This window comes from Colossoma macropomum, unplaced genomic scaffold (genome assembly GCF_904425465.1).
Source record: "Colossoma macropomum unplaced genomic scaffold, Colossoma_macropomum, whole genome shotgun sequence".
Taxonomy (NCBI): domain Eukaryota; kingdom Metazoa; phylum Chordata; class Actinopteri; order Characiformes; family Serrasalmidae; genus Colossoma; species Colossoma macropomum.
The window spans coordinates 22,948,994-22,970,830 of record NW_023494794.1 but is presented as its reverse complement, the minus strand read 5'-3'; the positions used below and the strand labels follow the sequence as shown (position 1 = coordinate 22,970,830).

Here is a 21,837-nt window from a genome sequence, read left to right as displayed (position 1 = left end):
TTAGAAGCAGACGTCTGGTTCCTATCACCACCACTGTGAACAATTCTGACTCGATGAGTTTCTCTCAAACTGAGCATTTCACACCAAACCACCCTGAATGACTGTTTTAAACATTTAATCTGTCTTAAGTTAATGCGTCTTAACCATTTAATTATGCAGATTTTTTCCCCTTTAAAGAAGATAACAAATACTACTGCCTTGGCTTAATAATAATAATAAATCATAATTAATCATCAGATAATTTGCAAAGATGGGGGTGTCAATTTTGTTAAATAAATAAAGAATAGGAAACATGGATTCTTACAGGAAACCAGATTACTTTCTCTTATCAAATTAAATAGCCCCCTTGTCCAAAGTGATAAGAATAATTGGTTAACGCAGTGGGCAGAATTGGAATATTTAAATAAAGTATGACAAAAAATGTCTTACTTTTTATGGCATAACTGAGGGGAAAAAACTGCACCAGAGGCAACAGAACAAGAAATGATGAGCATAAGCAACAACAATTTAATCAGGAACCAGTAACATGAACAGAGACACATGGTTAAAGGGCCCATATCCTACATTTTTCCTGTATTTTTTTTTGTGCACCACATATGGCATTTGTGTGGAATTACATATCACAAACAGTCATAATTCAACCTTACATCATTTTCCAACCTCTCTTTATCCCTCAGACTGTAATTGGTACTGTACCTTTAAGAATGATGTATGCAAATGAGCTCTCTTCTGATTGGCCGTCCTGTATGGCGCTTTACTCAAAAGCAACACAGGGTGAAACACTCCTTAAAACCTCAGCGTTAACCTGCTGTAGGCTGAATGAGGGGGATATATGTACAGGCATGGTTTCTGTGACATCACAAAAACAAGGAATTCTAAACAGCCTGCTTTAGTCTATAAATAGACTGCATAGACTGGCATGTGAATGCTGAAGTTTCAAAACATATCAATGTTTACAAATTGGTTAACTTTAAAAAAGCAGGGAAAAACTGTAAGATATAGGCCCTTTAAGAGAGAAAAGAGGGCAAGAAAAGCCCAGCAATGCCTTTATACTCTGCTTTTCATAAGAAGTAAATAAAAGGATGACTCGGTAGAGTTGATTCTACAGAGAACACTGAAAAAATCTCATTACTTTAAATCTGTCCTTAAGTACAGAAGAGGCAGTTTAATCAATGTCTTTTATTCCTTTCTTTCAGTATAGTTCACTGAAGACGACTCGAGCTCAATAGCCAATGAAATCCAAATCACTATAACGCACGGCGCTGCCAAAACAGCCCGTATTACATCAGTATCGCCAGTCAATGCTCTTTTTCTCTCTTTCTCTACTGTTTGCTCTTCTTCTTCTTCTGCTGCAGTGGTTTTCTTCCTCCTGCTTTCTTTGTCTCTTTCTCCACTTTCTCGCCCAGTACGATGGCTGCTTCCTTTCCCGCCCAAGAGCTTTCCTTCTCCGGCGGAAGGTCCTCTTTGCTCATGGGCTCGATGATGGCACCCATTCTGGTGACCACTTTGGGTGCGGTCAGTTTTTTGAAGGTGGTCTGCGTGTTCCAGGTTTGGCCGACCGGAAAGCGGATGCAGCTTTCGAACTGAGTGCTGTTCTGGAAGGGGAACGGCAGCTGACTGACCTGCAGGACAGAGCGAAGAAGGGGACAGTGAAATAATTTGAGGTACACTGTATGACCAAAAATATGTGGACACCTGACCATTGCATCTACATGAGTTTGTTAGACGTCCCATTGCAAAAACATGGGCATTGATATGGACTTTGCACCCCTGCTTTGCACCCATCACCGCCTCCACTCTTCTGGAAAGGCTTTTGGAGTTTGTCTGGGGGAATTTGTGCCCATTCATCCAGAAGAGCATTTGTGAGGTCAGACACCTTGACCACAACCTCAGTGAGGTTGAGGTCAAGGCTTTGTGCGGGCCACTGGAGTTCCTCCACACCAAACTATGTCTTTATGGACCTCACGTTGTCCATTAAGCTACGTGCTTCAGAACTTGCCGGCCCTTTGCGTGGTCTACTGCTTTGTGGCTGAGCTGTTGTTACTCCCAGATGCTTCCATTTCTCAATAATAGCACTTACAGTTGTCCGGGGCAGATCTAGCAGGACAGAAATTTGTGACTTGTGGCGGTGGTGGCATCCTGTGATAGTGCACGTTTAAACTCACTGAGCTCTTCAGTACGACCCATTCTACTGCCAGTGTTTGTCTATGGAGATTCCAAGGTTATGTGCTTGATTTTATACACCTGTCAGCAATGGGTGTGGCTGAAACACCTGAACTCAGTAATTAGCAGTGTCCACACACTTTTGGCCATATAGTGTATATTTAGGCTTAGCAAGAAAAACAAGACAGACAAGACTCGGTGAACCAGGAAAACATTCAAAAGAAGAAAAATATTCAAAATGGACTTCATCTACCTTCACTTAATTATAATACTTCACAATCAATCCCTGGGTAATGTGGGTAAATTATTTCAAGTATGTACAATTAAATGTAACTAGCTGAACAAACCAAATGAATAAATAAAAACTAGTGTCATATTTAATGTGGTAATGGTTTGTAGATGATTAAATTTATTCCTTTTCAAACGCTGTTAACACATTCACACACAAGTTTGACCCTTCGACTTGTCTGTAGTCTGTATCTCATCTGCATCTCAGACAGAATCCACAATTGCGCTCTCATAAAGTACAGCTTTTAAATGCCTTTTACAGCGAAACCTTCGGCACCTTCAGGAGACTTGAATCGTTTGACAGCCCTACAATAGACATATCTGGACCCTCAGTGAATCCCTAATAGGTGATTGCCCTGAAAACTCATGAAGCTTCTGCTTACCTGATGGTTGGCTACAGAACTGTTCCTCTTTTCAGAGACGATGACAGCAGGCAGGTTCTGATCTTTTCTTGGAGGAGGAGCAGGCAATTTCAGACGAAATCTGAAAAAAAATATGATGGAAGGGAGGCTTTTATAATTTCCCTCCTATAGAAGTGAATCCTACATTTTTCTTAGATTCCATCTTTCTTAGGTCCACTTACAACATTTGTGTGGTTTTATGTACCAATAAGAGTCATAATTCATTGTTGTGTGACTTCTCTGTATCCTTCATAATGAAAAAGGCTGTTTTTGTTACTGATAAATCTCCACTGTCGACTCAAAACCTCATATTTCCAAAAAAGAAACTTTACAGAAGAAGCAAAAAATCTTAACTTACAATAGAAGCTTATGTAAAAAGATTTTATTAAAAGTCATTTCAGAGCATTTCTGCTTGTCTGTTCACCATGAGATCTTGAGACAACGTAAAGTGCAGCTGGCGTCTCAAATCGTGAAAAAATGAAAAACGACAAAAAATAGAGATGCAAGGTTTTGTTCTGACTGTGGCGATATGTAAATGAGCTTTGTTCTAATTGGCTGCCCTGTACGGTGCCTCATTTAAAAAGCACTTCAGGCTAAAACTCTACTTTTAATTTCAGCTGGGTTGATAGGCGGAAATGTACAAAGACATTGGTTTTTGTGACATCACAGTAACAATGATTTTAAAACAGGCCGTTTTTGAAGCTTGGTTACCATATATGGACATATGGGCTGAATAGACTGGGACTGAAAGGTATTGTTTTGAAACATACTACATCAAACTCTTATTGCAAAAAATGAAGCAAATCAAATTTCACATAACACTGGCCCTTTGATCGCTATTGTGGATCTGGCTTTTGCAACAGAAATATGCGAATGAGTTCTCTATTCAGTGTTGTTTCATGTGTGCTCTAAGCATCACGGCAAACGATAGCTCCAGAGGAGTTTCTGTCGGTTTTTGATGAAGTGTAAAAATTATTTTTGGTTAATAACAATGCATGCAAAGCTTGGACCACATCACATTATTGACTGACCCATGCATTTCTAATATACTGCTAGGTGCACCGTGATATGTAGCAGTATAATCTCAATACGAGCATTTTGTCTACATCATGCAGCTCTGTTAATCAATGAAGTGTGTTCACAGTCTGCTGGCCAGAAGAGGCGTCACTACTCACTTCCTGCGTTTGCGCTTGGAAGGTTTGAGGCCGATACCCCCCCACTCCCCCCAGCCGGGCAGGGTCAGGTCCACCACTTTTGCCTGCCCCGCCTGTTCCTGCTTCCTTTTGTCTTTTAGGAAGTCCGAGATGACATCATCTCCTGCGAAGGCCTCTTTGATGATGGCTGTCTGCTCTGCATGGACCTGAAGGTAAATGTAAAGGGTTTTTCAGACTTCTCATATTTGCCTGTACAGAAATTCCTTTTTTGATTTTAATCAGTAATATTCTTCATTAATAATAATAATAATAGTAATAATAATGATAATAATAATAACAATAACAACAACAACAACAACAACAATTTTAAATCACTGAAATAATTTTTAATACAAGAAAGAAAGAAAAGTATCGTCCAGGTAGATTTTTGTCCTCCAAGGTACAAACATTAAAAATGTACCTGGGGCAGTCGTGGGCTGAATGTTAGGGAACGGAGAAATTCACATTTAAACCATCCGTGCAGTGAAACACCACATCGCACTAGTGAGCACAAACACTAGGGGGCATTGAGCACACTTGCCCAGAGCGGTGGGCAGCCGTATCCGCAGCGCCCGGAGAGCAGTTGGGGGTTAGGTGCCTTGCTCAAGGGCACTTCAGTCACGTACCGGTCGCAAGGCTGGTTCCCCAACATCCACTGCCCCCCACTGTTGATCGACTATATTTAGAATAAGGGGGATCTACAAGAACTTTTCATTTAAGAATCATCAAACATAAAAAGGAAAACAAACTGCAGATCTTCACTAACCTCCTCTTCCTCTTCTTCCAGCACAGTCGGTGCTAAAGGCACTTTAATGACTTTGGCCTCTTTGGTCAGAACTTCGTTTGGGTCAATTCCTTTTTTCTTCTTCTTCTTCGGAGGCCCAGATTTGGCCTCCACACTGGGAGCAGGTGTGGCTGAGGTGGGTGCAGGTTGCGTAGTTTCCATAACAACGTCCTGCTGTAGGGCCTCCAGGTCATCCATGTTTCGGACCCGGACGAGTCCTTCGTCCAGAAGCTCGGCCCCCTCGGCCCCAGTCTGCTCTGGTACTGTGGGCGCACTGCCGCTTTTCATCAGTCTGTTAAAGAGGCTGTTAAACTCAGAGACGACGACTTCTTCTTCTTCCTCCTCCTCCTCTTCTTTATCTTCATCATCATCATCATCATCATCTGCAATTTCTATCTCGGCCTCACCAGCAGCCTCTTCTTTTTTGGCTACCTGTTCTGCTTCAGCTACATCCACAGGGAACGCTACGGCGAAAGAAACAGTTTGTAATTTGCAAAGCTTCCATTCATTTTATACACATTTTGTATGTGATTATTGAAAGCAATTCAATAAAAATGCATTAAAGGGCCTGTATAATGAGAAGAAAATATATTTCTTGGAAATGAGTTTAATACCATTCATTCTTCACTACACAAAGTACATGTATGTCAGCCTGTTTTTGTGACGTCACAAAAAACAACACATTTACATGTATTTGCTTGCAGCAGCCTACAGCATATTAGCTCCGCGCACTTGCACTAACGTTATAAAGAGTGTTTCGATCCGTATTGCTTTTGAATGAGCCGCAATACAGAACAGCCTATCAGAACAGAACTCATTTACATATATCTGTCCTAAAGAATTAAACAATTATTGGGGATAAAGAGAGGTAAACTGTCATGTAAATATGAACTGTTTTGTACATAAAACAACACAAAATGTACACAATACGGGGAAAAAACAAAAACGTTTAACAAAAAGTCCATTTTTATTAATTTTTTTTTTTATATATTTTTCATATAACTGATCTTATAAACCAATTTAAACTGACTTACAAGCAATAAAAGGATTTTAACCAGTAATGCCATTCTTTTATTTCTGTTTTATTGAGTAAATAAAGTTGTGTTTGACATATTTCAATCAAAAAATGTGTGTTTATTTAAATTGTGTGCATTATTTTGGCCTTTTCCTTAGCCTACGTATAATGTAACAAAGAGTATAGTAAAAATGATTAATATTGAGCAGTCTTATTGATAATTCCTATATTTCCTGATGAAAATCCTGCCACAACAATATAATTGCATTATTTTCTAGTTAAAAACATTGGCATATAGTTTGATGCGACATTTTAATTCTCAAGTATTGACAAACAACAAAATCAAATTAAAAAAAACTGTCTGACATTTAAGAAACATTACTGATAATTGACATTTAAGAAATGTTACTGATAGTTTCCATCGTCAAACAAACCAGCGTTGAAATGTTTTTCACAAAATCTCCCACTGACGGGAACCTGCCTACTGTGACGTCCCACTAATGTTACCAGAAAGGAACACAGAGAAGGTAAAACTTATATGGAGAAGCTTTTGCTGAAGGATATTTATATCCTCATATTCCATGTTCTCAGGCGCGTATCTGTGCCACGCACACAAGGCCTTACCTTTCACTAAATAAGAACACAATAAGAGGAGATGGTGTAGAGCACAGCTCTGAACTGGTCAGCATTTTCACAGATTTAATACGCATTATTAAACTTAATTATCAATTAATTATCAAGCCCTTTGTGAGTGGAATCAAGATGTGCTAGAGCCTCTGAGTCATTGCACACATCTCACCAGCTAATTATCAAGCCATCTGTGAGCTGAATGAGTTGGATTAGGTGCGTTAGTGCAGGGAAAGCACTAAAGTGCGCAGTAATTCACCCTGGAGAAGGGAAAAACACTAACATCAGGCAGGCAGAGTGCATAACAAGGAGGGATCACAAAGCACGATTTCTCATTAACTGGTAACTGAAGTCAAAAGTGAAGCCTGTCCAAAAAGAGAAGAGGTCAGGGATATTGAGACGATTCTCACTATTGGGATGAATTAATGCAGCTTTAGGTGATTTCTGTGGATGGTGGCCATAAAGATTGTTGAAATATGGCATGTAAAGCCCAAAAACCATGTTACAAGTCAGGACTGAGGACAATATTAGAACACAATCAGAGCAGGAGGTACAGTCTTATGCAGAAGTGAAAATAAGTTGACATTCTCTAAAAATATGGCATTTTTGTGCACAATTTCTATGTATTTGCTGAGTTTAATTAAAAAAACTACAATATTAAATGTGCCACAATTTTGCATACAGCACATTGTTTTATTTTTCTCCAAAATGTAAATGAGCTCACATCCTACATAATTGTTGAATTTGATTTTTTTTTACCCAGAAGTCCTTTATAATGTTTGTGTGGGTTTAACAAAAACAGTCATATTTCATTTGTCCAACCTCTTTATCCCTTAAACAGGCTGTTTAGGTTACTGGTCCTTTAAGACTGATGTACACTATATTGCCAAAAGTGTTCGCTCGTCTGCCTTCACATGCATATGAACTTGAGTGACATCCCATTCTTAATCCATAGGGTTTAATGCGATGTCGGCCCACCCTTTGCAGCTGTAACAGCTTCAACTCTTCTGGGAAGGCTTTCCGCAAGGTTTAGGCGTGTGTTCATGGGAATTTTGACCATTCTTCCAGAAGCACATTTGTGAGGTCAGACACTGATGTTGGACGAGAAGGCCTGGCTCGCAGTCTCCGCTCTAATTCATCCCAAAGGTGTTCTATCGGGTTGAGGTTAGGACTCTGTGCAGGCCAGTCAAGTTCTTCCACACCAAACTCGCTCATCCATGTCTTTATGGACCTTGCTTTGTGCACTGGTGCGCAGTCATGTTGGAACAGGAAGGGGCCGTCCCCAAACTGTTCCCACAAAGTTGGGAGCATGAAATTGTCCAAAATCTCTTGGTCTCCTGAAGCTTTAATAGTTCCTTTCACTGGAACTAAGGGGCCGAGCCCAACTCCTGAAAAACAACCCCACCCCATAATCCCCCCTCCACCAAACTTTACACTTGGCACAATGCAGTCAGACAAGTACCGTTCTCCTGGCAACCAGCAAACTCGGACTCGTCCATCGGATTGCCAGACAGAGAAGCGTGATTGGTCACTCCAGAGAACACATCTCCACTGCTCTAGAGTCCAGTGGTGGCGCTTTACACCACTGCATTCCACGCTTTGCATTGCGCTTGGTGATGTAAGGCTTGGATGCAGCTGCTCGGCCATTGAAACCCAGTCCATGAAGCTCTCTACGCTGTTCTTGAGCTAATCTGAAGGCCACATGAAGTTTGGAGGTCTGTAGCGATTGACTCTGCAGAAAGTTGGTGACCTCTGTGCACTACGCGCCTCAGCATCCGCTGACCCCACTCTGTCATTTTACGTGGCCGACCAGTTCCATTTTGTGGCTGAGTTGCTGTCGTTCCCGATCACTTCCACTTTGTTATAATACCACTGACAGTTGACTGTGGAATATTTAGTAGTGAGGAAATTTCACGACTGGACTTGTTGCACAGGTGGCGTCCTATCACGGTACCACGCTGGAATTCACTGAGCTCCTGAGAGCGACCCATTCTTTCACTAATGTTTGTAGAAACAGTCTGCAGGCCTAGGTGCTTGGTTTTATACACCTGTGGCCATGGAAGTGATTGGAACACCTGAATTCAATGATTTGGAAGGGTGTGTGAATACTTTTGGCAATAGTGTATGTAAATAACCCCTATTCTAATTGGCTGCCGTGTAATGAGTCTCACATCAGTCACTGTGTATAGCCGTGTTCCCCTGAAGAGTCAGTTTCAGAGTGTAACAGTACATTTTTTGTCATGTTTCATAGTTTACTCTTCCACACAGGTTGGTTTGATTAGCAGAACTTTCTCAGCGCCTGCAGCTCCGCCCTCAACAAAATAACCCCCAAAAATTACAGCCACCGATTGCTCTTCAGATAAAAAAGCAGTCAATTGAGGGTGGATATGTCTATAGTAAAGACCCTGCTGCTCTGCCCCACTGTACTCTGGTAGGCTGCGAACAGATGTTAAATAATGGATGGTAAATAAGAAACGGAAGAGAGAAAGGAGTGCACTACAAAAGTTTTAAATTTCTACAAACTGTGTATTTTTTAAAAAAAATTTAGCACAGAAATTTTCTTGCTTTATGCCTTGTATATAAATAACGTCTATGACGGAGGTCGGCAACATGTGGCTCTGGAGCTGTATTCGGCTCTTTTACTGCCCTGTTGCGGCTCCACAGCAGAATCAGATTTGTAGGTAAAAATAAAATAATCCTCTTTTACAGTAAAATAAAGCTCTGCTGATCATTCAACACAGTTTAACAATAAATGGTCTTAAACACTGGAGTTAATGTATAACTGCTAATTCACCCTTTAACCCTGAAGATTGGCGCGCAGACTTCTGGTAACCATAGCAACTCAGGCAACAGTTAGACAACAAGCTAGTAGTTAATGAAACAACAAAGAGAGATATTTAAGACAAACATCAATCATTTGGACACAAATCGACTTATTTGCATCTATAATCACTCCAGCTGGTTTCCTGATACGTTTAATCTGCAACAAGAAACTGTCAAACACGAAAAAGTCTGAAGCTACACTCTTCACAGCGTCTTGTTCGAATTGTCCTGTTCCATCTTAAATGGTGCAGCAGTTACATTTTGGCAACTCAGGCACCATTTAATTTGAACAAGAAGCTGGCGAATGAGAAGCTGACTTTAGCCTTGTAAAACATCGAACACTGAGAGACATTTTACAAGAAACTGTTCAACTTTTGAGGAAAATTTCCTGCCGGAGATGTGAGAAAAGTGGATACAGCTGCTTTTTGTTTAGCCTACACTAGTATTTCAGCACATACTGAGACATATTTACAGCCAAGATGGTAAAACAGACATAAAATGCTGTGGCTTCCAACGTGATTTGATTTCTGTTGAAAGGACAAAATGGCTCTGTATAACACTCGGGTTGCCGAGCCCTGACCTATGATCATTATTTTTGTATAAAAATGTAATAATGTGTTTATTAATGATACCTCTGCCTGCTTTTCATCGTTAGGCTAAATATGGTGGTTTCGTAAAACACAGTGAAAAACGCTCACCCTGCTTCTCTTCTTGTGGAACTGGAACCAAATCGTCGTCTTCATCCTGTCGGAGCTTGCGCTTCCTCTCAAACTCCCTCAGCAGTTTTTCTTCCTCGTTCTCCTCCTCTTCCTCATCCTCTTCTTGCTCCTCTTGCTGGCCGTTCGGTCTCTCATCTTTAGCTTCAGTTGTCATTTCCGTTGCGACAGCAGTGACCTCTGGCTCTGAAAGCTCTTTGGTCAGCTTGCCCCTCATCCAGGGGTTAACGGAGTCCAAGATCGGCTCAGGATCATTCACGAAATCTGGAAGAGCTTCCGCTTCTTCGCCGTTTTTCTCCTCATCGTCGTCTGAAGGCACCACAAGCTTCTGGGTGAGCTGCTTATTCATCTCCAGCTGTTCCTGCATGGCTTTACGAGCCTGAAACAAAGGAGTGGATTGAGTATAGAAAACAAGCAGGGAATGTAAACAGACACTTTATAGTCTGCAACTACAAGAATAAAGAACATTTCAGATAACTTTCCTTACCGAATCATCATATTTCGCCATGATGGCCTTTGACTTGGCCCATTTGCCGCTGTTTTGATGTTTCAGTGACATCCTTTCCTGAGAATCAGAAACAAAGTCTTTAGAATCACCGAAATCACCAAAAAAGTACGCAGTAGGGCTGCACAACACTGACTGTACATCCCTGCTGCTGGAATAAAACCTTGTATCTCCATTTTTGGCAATCAAAAAACAACCAAAAGACGTTTTAGAGGCAGGAAAAAAGTCTTAAGCATTCAGATTTTAAAATTATATGAAATAATGAATTGTGCTTAATATGATCAGGGACACAAACTCAGACTAAGAAAAACTTTCATGAGTCGAGTTTTATTGGCCAGTTATGCTCTTTATATAATGCAGGGTTCTAAACTGCAAACCTCCATCCTGGACAGCTCCATCTTCTTCAGCTCCTCCAGAGCACCAGCAGGATCCGTCTTCATCATCTCATCAAACTGCTTCAGAAACTCCTTCCTCTTAGCCTTCTTCTGCACCTTATGATACCTGAGAGAGGGGGGGAGAGAGAGAGAGAGAGACAGAGAGGGAGAGAGAGAAAATGAGAGAGAGAGAGAGAGAATGAGAGAAAAAAATGAGAGAGAAAATGAGAGAGAGAGAGAGAAAGAGAAAATGAGAGAGAGAGAGAGAGAGAGAAAGAGAGGGAGAGAGAAAATGAGAGAGAGAGAGAGAGAGAGAGAGAGAGAGAGAGAGAGAGAGAGTAAGGAGAGAAAAGACAAAATAGAGGGAAAATGAACCGATCGAAAGAGCAAGCAAGAAGAAAAGACATTGAGAGAGTGAGGGGGAAGAGAGAGATAAAAGAGAGAGACAGAATAAAAGAGAGAACAAGAAAGATAAAAAGAGAGTGGGGAGAGAGAGAAAAAGAAAAAGAGAACAAATAGAATGAAACACAGAACAAAGAAAAAGGAGAGGAAGAGAGAGAGAGAGAGAGAGAGATTCAACATCTGCAGCTCTTGTTAAACAGTCTATTATTTTAAATCACTGTTAATTCACAGCAACAACTTTGGAATCACGACTGTCGGTGAAGTTTCTCAGCAGCTCTGTTTGCTCTTTGTGTCGCTGCTGTTCGGCACGTGATCTGATTTTCCTCACTCACTTCTTGCTTTTGATTTTTCTCTCTCTCCTGGCTTTGGCCTCGTAGTAAGACTGGAGCGCTCTGGCCTTTTGGAGCTCGGCTCGGCGCATCTTCGCCTGCAAAACAAACCGCACTGTTACATCAAGCACGATCGGGACCCCAACATCTGCTACATCCAGGATCAACACACACTGAACTTCACAGAGTTAACAATCCTGAATATGCATTCACTGGCCATTTTATCAGAAACACCTTCCATATAGCTACAATTTTACAATGAATGTAGTCCAGCTGATGCCTAGTCCCATTTCACCCCTCGCCCCTACCACCCTTTTGCGCATTCACGCCTAGGGGTAAGGTGTCCTCATTTTTGTTGAGAGGGTAGGGCGAAGTGTTAGGGCGACATGACCCTCCAAATGGAGGTTTTTCAGAAACACACTCCAAACAGTGCTATGAGGGGAAAAAAGGAAAAACCGGCAAGTGACCAAAGAAACACACAAATGTGAGAATTTTCCCTGTTAAAAAATTACGATAACCACTGTACTGTCTTAGTTTAATGTCGTTTCAATGTATTATGGTCGTTTTCTTTATAACAAGCATAAAAAAATTGCTAGTACTATGCTGATGTCTTCTTAGTTAGCAAGCTAAATTTCTCGTTCTACCTTAAATGGTGCAGCAGTTACATTTTGGCACCTGAGGCTTCAGAACTGCTCCACCATTTAAGCTGAAACAGGAAAATTCGAACGAGAAGCTGGCGAAGCTTCAGCTTCATATCACTGAAGAATTAGGGGTGGGTGATAATAAATAATAGTCCCGTCCCCCCTCTTTGAAGGCATATGACTCCCTAAATGTAACTGGAGCTGAACTTTACCCTCCTCTGCTATCACTGCAGACTGGCAGGGTCGCCTACAGAGCAGCACTAGTAGCTATTAATGAAGTAATGCTCTTCTTTATTTGAGGGTCCCATTTCATAGGGAAGATTTCAACCACTACCCCTTGTAACTCAGTTCTAAGGAGCGAGGTGACACTCGAAAACATGGGGTAGGGGTAAAAGTAAGAAATGGGATTGGGCCAAACTTTAAACCCTTTATGCTAAACACCCCACTGCCACGTCAGTATGATGAAGCCATGGTTAGTCTCACCTCCTCTAGACTCATAGCCTTGATGGAAGCTTCCTCTGCTGGGGTGAGCACGGGGTCGTGGATGGGCTGATTGTTGCTGTGGAGGAGGCTGAAGATCTCCTTCTCCAGTGGAGTTTCAGCCTATCAAAGAGAAGAAATCACACAGTTATCATCTTAAAGTTCTCCCTTGCTGCAAATGTAGCTGATCAGTAAAGCATGGGAACCATGCACGCAGGTAGAAGAGAAATATATATATATATCACCCGTTATATTCCCCCTCTTTTTGAGGCAGCGTGTCAAAATTAGCTTCAAGAAATAATGACTTGTTTTTTTCAAAATACTGGCTCCAAATAATGACTTACTATCCTGAAATAATTTCAGTCTAAATACTGATTATTCTGGGAAGTCAGAATCTTGAGAAAATAAGTAATTTGCTGCTTTTCTCCATTTCTGTCATTTGAAAGTACTCGTAATCCTTTACGTTGTGTGTAAATTTCATAATAAATGGACCAAAAGAAATTACCCAAAATTACTTGTGAAAAAGTCTGGTTCCATTGACTTACATTAAAAGTAGAGTATGTTTTTTCCTTCTCCTGTAAAGTTTTGGAGATTTTGTTCAGACAACAGCAAATTATTTCTAGATACTAAGTCAATATTTTGAGAATAGTCAGTCATTATTTCAAGAAAATACATCATAATTTCGAGATACAAAGTCAGATGTTTGACATACTGCCTACAGAGCAGGCCTAGACGTCCACAGCCAAGACATGTTTGGTATGTTAAACATGCAAATTTTTTTTTGTTGAGTACAGACATGTATGACATACAACACTGAACAGACCAGACAAACACACAGATTATTAACGAATATTTAAATAAGGAACAAAAACATCACCTCCAATCAGCCTGCAACTGTTTTAACTTTTTTTTAGTTTTAGTTTCACTTTTTTAGTTTAACTTTTAAAACAATTTTTTGTATGTTTTGTTATTGTTTCATTTTTATTATTCTATTTTTATTTACTTGAATACTGCTAAGCTTTTGTTTTACATCTTTTTTCATTAATTATATGTCTTATTTATCCCAATTTTAGCTTATTCATTTAGCTACTATACTGCTGTAATTTTAATGGTTTATAGTTTTTTTTTTTTACTGTTATGATTATTATTACTTTTTAGCATTTAATTTGTTTTTACTGTTTAACTTCTCAATCCCTGATTTCTGTATTGGCTCAGCCAAACTGTAAATGGGGTTCTCCCTCAATGTTCTCTGAGTTTAAATCAAGGTTGATTGATAGATTGCTTGATTGATTGATTGAAATAACATAAAAATGCAGAAAATAGTATAAAGAATAGTAAAGAATACTGTGAGTGAAAGGACCTTAAAGAGATGTGTTAATATCTGTACATATGCAGATACGAATATCTATACATATGCAGGTCTGTGCAGACATATAGTATAATAACTATATACAGAGTGAAATGAACATTTGTAAAAATGAACATTTGTACAGTTGTGCAAATAAGCATTACATTACACAGGAGTTATACTGTAGAAATTAAGGGAGGACTTAAAATTAAAGTGCATCTCTAATAGACTCGATTATGTGGTTTCTAACATACTGTTGTCTAAAAAGAATAGACTAAAGTATGGACAAAATCCAGACTTTAAAAGTTGTTCTTGGCTCTGTGACGTGTCCATGTTTACAGAGAGCAGTGTGTCATACAGTGTCAAAAAGTGTGAGTGTGATGATCTACTTTGAAAAGTTGCACACTGTACACTTAGAGGTCTTACAAAGTTGCTGTCATTATTTACAAGCTGCTGTTGTTGCAGAACTGACATATTTATTCTGATGGATAAAAAATTCAGAAAAACACCATACAAACTCAAACAGTACGCACCTTCCAGCCGGCCACCACTTGCTCCATGCGTTTAGGTCCTGTTGGGTCCTGCCTGAGTGGGAAGACCAGCTGCTCTGCCTTCTGGTTCTGAGTGATAACAGTCTCCCACCGGGACACCTCCTTACTGCTCTTGTCATATGCCACCTCTCTCTGGATCTGCTCAGAGACAGTTACAACACATCAGCACACAAAATCAGCACTGGGGAGCTTCTGATCTGATCTGAAATACCGGTATGAGAGCTGATTGGGACCTTTAGAACAGGTTTATTATTATATAGACTGCTATAGATTATTATATAGACCTGCAAACATATTATTCAAAAACTACCACAAATTATTCTGTAACTGATATTAAACTAGCATGTATGTCATATATTTGTAAATAAAGGCTTCAGTCTTAATCATATACTGAATTAATTCTATTCAGTGTCTATTATAAATTATTCAAAAATTCCTATGAATTTTTCAGTAATCACCGAATTATTTAGTATCAACTATATTTTTTTAAATAACTATTACAAATTATTCAACAATTATTATGAAACATTAGTATCTACTATAAATTCGTCAAGTTTGAATTATTCAGGATTAGTCAATAATTTATATGAATTATTCAGTAGCTACTATTAAATATCCAGTAACTATTATGAATTTAATCACTATGAATTACTCAGGATCTACTGTGAATTATTCAACAATTTCTAAGAATTTAGTATCCACTATTAATTATTCAGTAACTATTTATTTAAAAAAGTAAATATTAAGTATCTACAATTAATTCTATCATAAACACTATGAATTTTTCAGTATCTACTGAGAATTATTCAACAATTTCTAAGAATTATTCAGTAACTACTAAGAATTATTAACTACCTACTATATTTTTTGCCTATAATTATTACAAATTATTCAACAATTGTTATAAAACATTAATATCTACTGTGAATTCATTGAATCTCTATGAATTATTCAGTGTCTACTATGAATTATTCAACAATTTCTAATAATTATTCAGCATCCACTAGGAATTATTCAGTAACTACTATGAATTATTCAGTAACTATTCTGAATTATTCAACAATTATTATGAATGATTAAGTATCTGCAACAAATTCTTCCTTAATCACTATTAATTATTTAGTGTCTCTATACTGTGAATTATTCAATTTTAAGATTATTCAGAAACAAAGAAACTAGTATGAATTATTTAGTAACCACTATAAATCATTCAGTGCCTTCTATAAATTATTTAATAACTATTATGAACTACTGAAGTTGTTATTGATTATAAAGTATCTATTATGAATTCTTTGATAATCACTATGAATTTTTCAGTGTCCACTACGACTTATTCAGTACCTACAATGAATTATTCAATAATTACACAGACAGCAACTATAATGAACACTGACCTTCTCTGTCTGCTGTTTGCTGAGCGGCAGCTCCAGTGTCTCTTTGCGGTTCTGCAGATTCTTCAGCTGCTGCTTGGTCTTGTTTGGTGCTCCAGGTGTTTTGTCCATGGTGCCCAGCAGGTCAGAGAGGTTGACCTTTTCTCCAGCTCCATCCGCGTTGACCGAGAATTCAGAAACCTGCACACTTGCTTCTGACCGCTCTGTCTGCTTCATCCTGCAGGCAGGAGTCAGGGTGAAAAAGTCAGAAAATATTTAAAACATTCAGAGCTGCACTCAAACTGGAAATAATTTATTCATGCCTTGACTGTCCACTAATCATATACTTGAAAGAAAATGTCTCCTAAATCTCTCAGCACTGAGAGCAACATGTCATAACTCTGAAACGGTAACTTTACAAGAGAAGGAAAACACTGTTCACTTCTAATGTAAATTAAAGTAGGAGAATTTACCCCAATTCATTCTGCAACATTTTTATTGGTCAATTTGTCTGGAAATGTTCACATAATGTAAAGGGCAGCTGGTGTTTTCAAATGATGTAAAAATAGAAAACAAAAATAACAGATTTATGGGATTTTGACCTTCTCCTCTTCCCCAGAGAGCTGATGGCCTCCAGCAGTTTGGCGTGTTTCCTCTCATCGTCGCTGCCCTCCTGTACGGACATACAGACACAATCAGCACAAACATACTATCCTCAAACTACAGGAATAAACACCTCAAAGGAAATACTTACAACTGCACTCCTTCTTTAATCCCTTAAACCCTAGGTTTCCTACTCACCTGCTAATCTTAATACTTATATTTCACTAATACCCAAATTTCCCTTTAATAATCAATAAGGAACATCCATCCATCTATTATTCAGTATGTACTATCTATTTTCTACTGATTAATTGCTCAGCACCTACTACATTTTTTTATTTCTACTTTGAATTATTAGTATTCACTATGAACTATTTAATATGTACAATTAATTAGTATATACTATGTAGTATTTAGTATTTACTATTCAGTATTTACTATAAATTAGTCAGTATCCACTATAAATTAGTCAGTATCCACTATGAATTAGTCAGTATCTACCATATATTATTCAGTACACACTATAAATAAGTCAGTAATTACTATGAATTAGTCAGTATCTACTATGAAGTATTCAGTATCCACTATGAATTATTCAGTATTTACTGTGAATTAATCAGTATTCAATATGTACTGGTCAGTTTCTACTATGAATTAATCAGTATCCACCACGAATTATTCCGTATCCGCTAGGGGTGCGGGAAAAAATAGATTCTTAGATGCATCGCGATGCAGACGTGGACGATTCTGAATCGATTCATAAATGTCAAAAATCGATTTTCTGAATATTTAATTTATAACGTAATGTTGACGGAACGCAAAAGGCTGAACTTGGAAGTGGGTAAGTGCAGCGCCTGGACAGTCTGTGGAGGCACATAACAAAAACACTACTGGATGAGCGAGAAATCCGACCGGCTCCCTCTGCATTAAAAGCCAGGTTAGGTCAGGAGTCACAACACAAATGATAAGAAGAGCCATTTTGTCCTTTCAACAAAAATCAAACCAGCTTGGGAGCCACAACATTTAATGTCCAGTATGTCTCAGTGTGTGCTAATGTCCTAGTATGGGCTAAAAAATATAAACGAAAACACAGATTTACTTCGCTCTGCTTTAAGATTTGGCTATAGCCGCTTTTCTTCCAACTCCGCCAGAAAAGAATATATAATGTGCTCCGTGGTCATCCATTACCACTGGATCTTATTTCAACGTAACAGCACATTTTATCGCAGATGAGTGGCAGCAGTGTCTCCAAACAAGAGCAGTTAATCAGAGCCTTCTAGTTCACTTGCCACATCACTTCCATTTTTGTTTTATCAATAAAAGATACTGGGTGTAAATGCATTATGGAGCATTACAAATACTTTGTTTTAAAGTTTTAAAGCTACAAAGTCTTCAGACAGTAAGAAAATAGAAATCATGTATAGAAAAAAAAGATGCATCGAGATGCATCAATAATCGTTTTATAAGCGCATCGCAGCCCTCTGAACCGTAATCGAATCATGAGGTGCCTAGAGATTCCCACCCCTAGTCTCCACTATGAGTTAGTCAGTATCCACCATGAATAAGTCAGTATTTACTGTCTGCATTAGTCTGTATTTACTGTGAATTAGTCAGTATTTACTGTGTATTAGTAAGTATCCCCTATGAATTAGTCAGTATTTACTACGAATTATTCAGTATCTACTATAAACAATTCAGTACCTTCTATGGATTATTTAGTATCTACTATAAATTATTTAGTATCAACTATGGATAATTCCAATACCATTTGTGTAAATGAGATGTGTGTGACGAACCCGTTTAATCTCTTGAATTTTGTGAATGTCAGCTCAATGTAAAGATTCTATCCTAATTACCTGAACTGTGCATCCAAGTCAACGATCATTTAGGAGTCTTTATTTTTAGTTTTAAGAGTGAGTGTTGAGGTGTTAGCCAAGCCTTTCATGTGTCATTAGCCTGATGATTCATTACTTGTTGCTTATCAGTGCAGTTCTCTTGTCTTGAAAGGATGAAGCTCTTGGTCAAAATAACAACAAAAAAACAGAACAAAACAAAATAAAAAAACACAAGTGTCTACTGTCTGCGGCCAGCAGCTTTGATGACAGGGTTGGTATTACCTCCTCCTCACTGGCGCTGATGATGTGTTCATCATCTGGGGACAACTCCTCCTCATCGTTATCACCACCAGCCATCGCTGCTGGAACAGCTTTAACACCTTTTCTGTAGGAGGGAAGAAAAACGCAATTCAGGCCTGTTGTTAAAGTTATGAAGCCTTTTTTTTGTTTACATTTGGATTTTCAGCAAGTAAACAAGACAATAATCTACTGCCTGTCATTCAAATCTCCACGGCTTACATATTTAAACAGACTACACCCACATTGAACAAGCTGCTTTAAGGTGCGCCCACTGCTAACACAGGCGTACAACAGCTTGTATAATCTCCACAGAAAAGCTCTGGCCAATGCAATGGGATGCTCTGGAGTAGCCACACATGAGCCCAAGGTCACCATGCCCAATGCCAAGTGTGGGCTAGAGGGGTGTGAAGCAAGGATACTGAGTGTGGATACTGTAAGGATTATACAGGAACTGTAGGCCAATGGCAGTATCCAATATTATATATTTGTCTCGTAAATGAAATGACCATGCATAAACACTCATAAAATGTAGAATTTAGAACCAGAGTCATCATAATTTACATTACAGAGAAATATGACATTTATTTTATTTTATTTTTTCCCCAATTTTCTCCCCAGTTTGGTCACTACCAATTCCACCCTCTAGCTAGGTCTCCAATATCACAGTATGCTGCAATGCTGGGTGGGCGAAGGCTAGTGTACACTTCCTCGAGACATGTGACATCACTGGACATCTCAACATGCTTGGAGGAGACAGCTAATTCTGTTATGTTATATACCCGCATTGGCTATCATCAACAATAACGGTATCTTGGACTTCCGGTTACAGACGTCTGTGGCGTCGCCCCAAATACGACCCAGAATAGGTTAACAAATATGAGAAAATTAAAACACAGACATTTCAGCACAGTCAAGCAGCACTGGCTAAAGGGTCTGCTCTCCCATCATAAACACGGTGGGGAGCATCAGCTTGAACTATCCGCCAAATCTAAACATTCCAATCTGTTTGATAATTTTTTGAGCAATTACCTGTCGACACTGAAATTATTCTGATATCACTGAGCTTTCCCAGTATAAAGCTCTGTGTTCTGTGTTCTCTGGAGTGATGGAGCTCCATCCAGTACCTTTGGGATGAGCTGGAGTGATTCACAACTGACCATCCAAAATCGGTACCTGACCTCACTAATGCTCAATAAAATCCTCATAGCAATGTTCCAACATCTAGTGTAAAGCCTTCCCAGAAGAGCAGAGGTTGTTACAATCTAAGATATAAGCCTTAAAGACATGAATGACAGGCAGCAGATCTCGTTTACATGTAGAAGATTCAAAGGCTGAGAATCAGGAAACAGTATTCTGCATTATTCTTGCTATCCAAAGATAAACCCAAAGGCTAAAGGGGAAATCCACCAATCTTTTCAAAATTCTCTCCATAATTAAAAGTCATTCAGAGTGGTCTGGTGTGAAATACTCTGTTGTAGAGAAACTTAGAGTCAGAATTGTTTACAGCGGTGGTGATAGGAACCAGACGTCCACCTTTAAAAGCAAATGGTTACGAATTTGCTGCCCGATGCATGAGACATTGTTTTATGATAGTTTTAAGATATGGTTTTAGCCTTAAGCTTATTTTTTATACATTCATGGTGGAGGGATACACGCAGGGCATTGTGGGATAAAATATTTCCAACAGAAAACTTATTTTTTTCAGATTTTCCACTATTTTATCATCAACATTCCATACGAAAACTCGGAAGACACGTGTAGCACTGGTGGTAAATAAAATGGCTATATTTGTGTTGTAATCATGGCGACGCCTGGTTCCTATCACCACCACTGTAAAGAAATCTGAGTCTGTACAATCAACAATTTCACACCAAACCACTCTGAATAACTCCGTTTACATCTCAACCATTTAATTATGCTGGAATTCTGAAAAATCGGTGGAATTCCCCTTTAACTTATGCATTATAAACATTTGAAAGGAGCGACAGCACTAATATGTAATGTTTTTATCGTCTATATGAGTCCATATTTCCTTCCACCGTATGAGCCGCGCAGTGACGGTGCGGCCAGGTTAAGCGTTGTGTGTAAAGCGTTTACAGAGTAAAGGGTGAAGTTAAAGACCTCCTCATCGCGGCTCCGTCTCTGCTGAGCGTGTCCTGCAGCCCACGTGTCCGCGGAGAAAGCGGCTAAAAAAGTCTGCGCTCCGCTCTGAAATCACACGATCACGGTTTAGTTTACGAGTCAACAGCGGCACAACGTCGACGCTGCCATTAATGAAGAAAAACAACCGCTTTTTTCTTTTTAAAACGGCGTCAACAAATCGTAGCTTCAGCAGTTCTCACAGCCGCAGCTTCGCCGCTGCATATGACGTATGCGACGCACAAAGCTCACGTAGCATGGCTCTCATCCAATGAGCGTCGAGAACATGAAAACAGCACAAGAAGATAACGAAACTTGTCTATAATAATAATAATAATAGTAATAATAATAATAATTCTTAATGGTATTAATGAAGTGCTTTTTAATATTATGTGTTTTATTGTATTGTGAAATTAAGTTTATTAAAGGGGAATGCCACCGATTTTTCCAAATTTCTGCATAATTCAGTTATGGAGATGTAAACAAAGCCACTACCAGCGTTTTGATGTGAAATGGTTCATGGTAGAGATAATTACTGACTCGGATTTCTTTACAGTGGTGGTGATAGGAACCAGGGGTCACCATGACTACAACACAAATTAAGACACTTTATTTACTATCCAAAACCACCAGTGAACCTACACGAGTCTTCTGAGCTTTTATATGTTACGTTGAAGATGGTGAAACAGTGGGAAAACTGGAAAACTAGAGCTGCGTCCAAAACAGCATACTACTATACTACACACTAAACTACTGAATGGACTTCTAATGGTGGCGTATTAGTAACACACTATTTAGTATTTTGGACACAGCTTATCTACAATGCCCTGCATGTATCCCTCCACCATGAAGGAATGAAAAAAATAAGCTTGATGCTAAAATATATTTCAAAACTGTCATAAAACAATGTCTCAGATGTCAAGCAGTGCATTCATAACCATTTCATGTAA

At 39.0% G+C, this 21,837-nt stretch overlaps 1 protein-coding gene across 1 annotated transcript; it reads right to left on the bottom strand.

The window, feature by feature from the left end:
* Positions 1-484: 484 nt before the first annotated feature.
* On the bottom strand, positions 485-21,113 carry si:dkey-251i10.3 (uncharacterized protein LOC553498 homolog). Its single transcript, XM_036580638.1, has 14 exons — positions 20,870-21,113; positions 18,731-18,833; positions 16,613-16,683; positions 16,035-16,248; positions 14,623-14,778; positions 12,745-12,864; positions 11,624-11,718; positions 10,893-11,016; positions 10,498-10,575; positions 9,993-10,389; positions 4,812-5,293; positions 4,028-4,212; positions 2,835-2,934; positions 485-1,622 (listed from the first exon to the last, which is right to left on the bottom strand). The coding sequence occupies exons 1-14, from the start codon at positions 20,875-20,877 to the stop codon at positions 1,323-1,325; spliced, it is 2,433 nt and encodes an 810-aa protein (XP_036436531.1). The 5' UTR covers positions 20,878-21,113; the 3' UTR covers positions 485-1,322.
* Positions 21,114-21,837: the final 724 nt, after the last annotated feature.

Coding starts and splice junctions, on each gene's coding strand:
- si:dkey-251i10.3 (XM_036580638.1), bottom strand. Junction 16,249..16,612: donor TCTCTGGGGAAGAGGAGAAG/GTCAAAATCCCA, acceptor TCCTGCCTGCAG/GATGAAGCAGACAGAGCGGT. Junction 10,390..10,497: donor TGGCGAAATATGATGATTCG/GTAAGGAAAGTT, acceptor CCTTTGTTTCAG/GCTCGTAAAGCCATGCAGGA.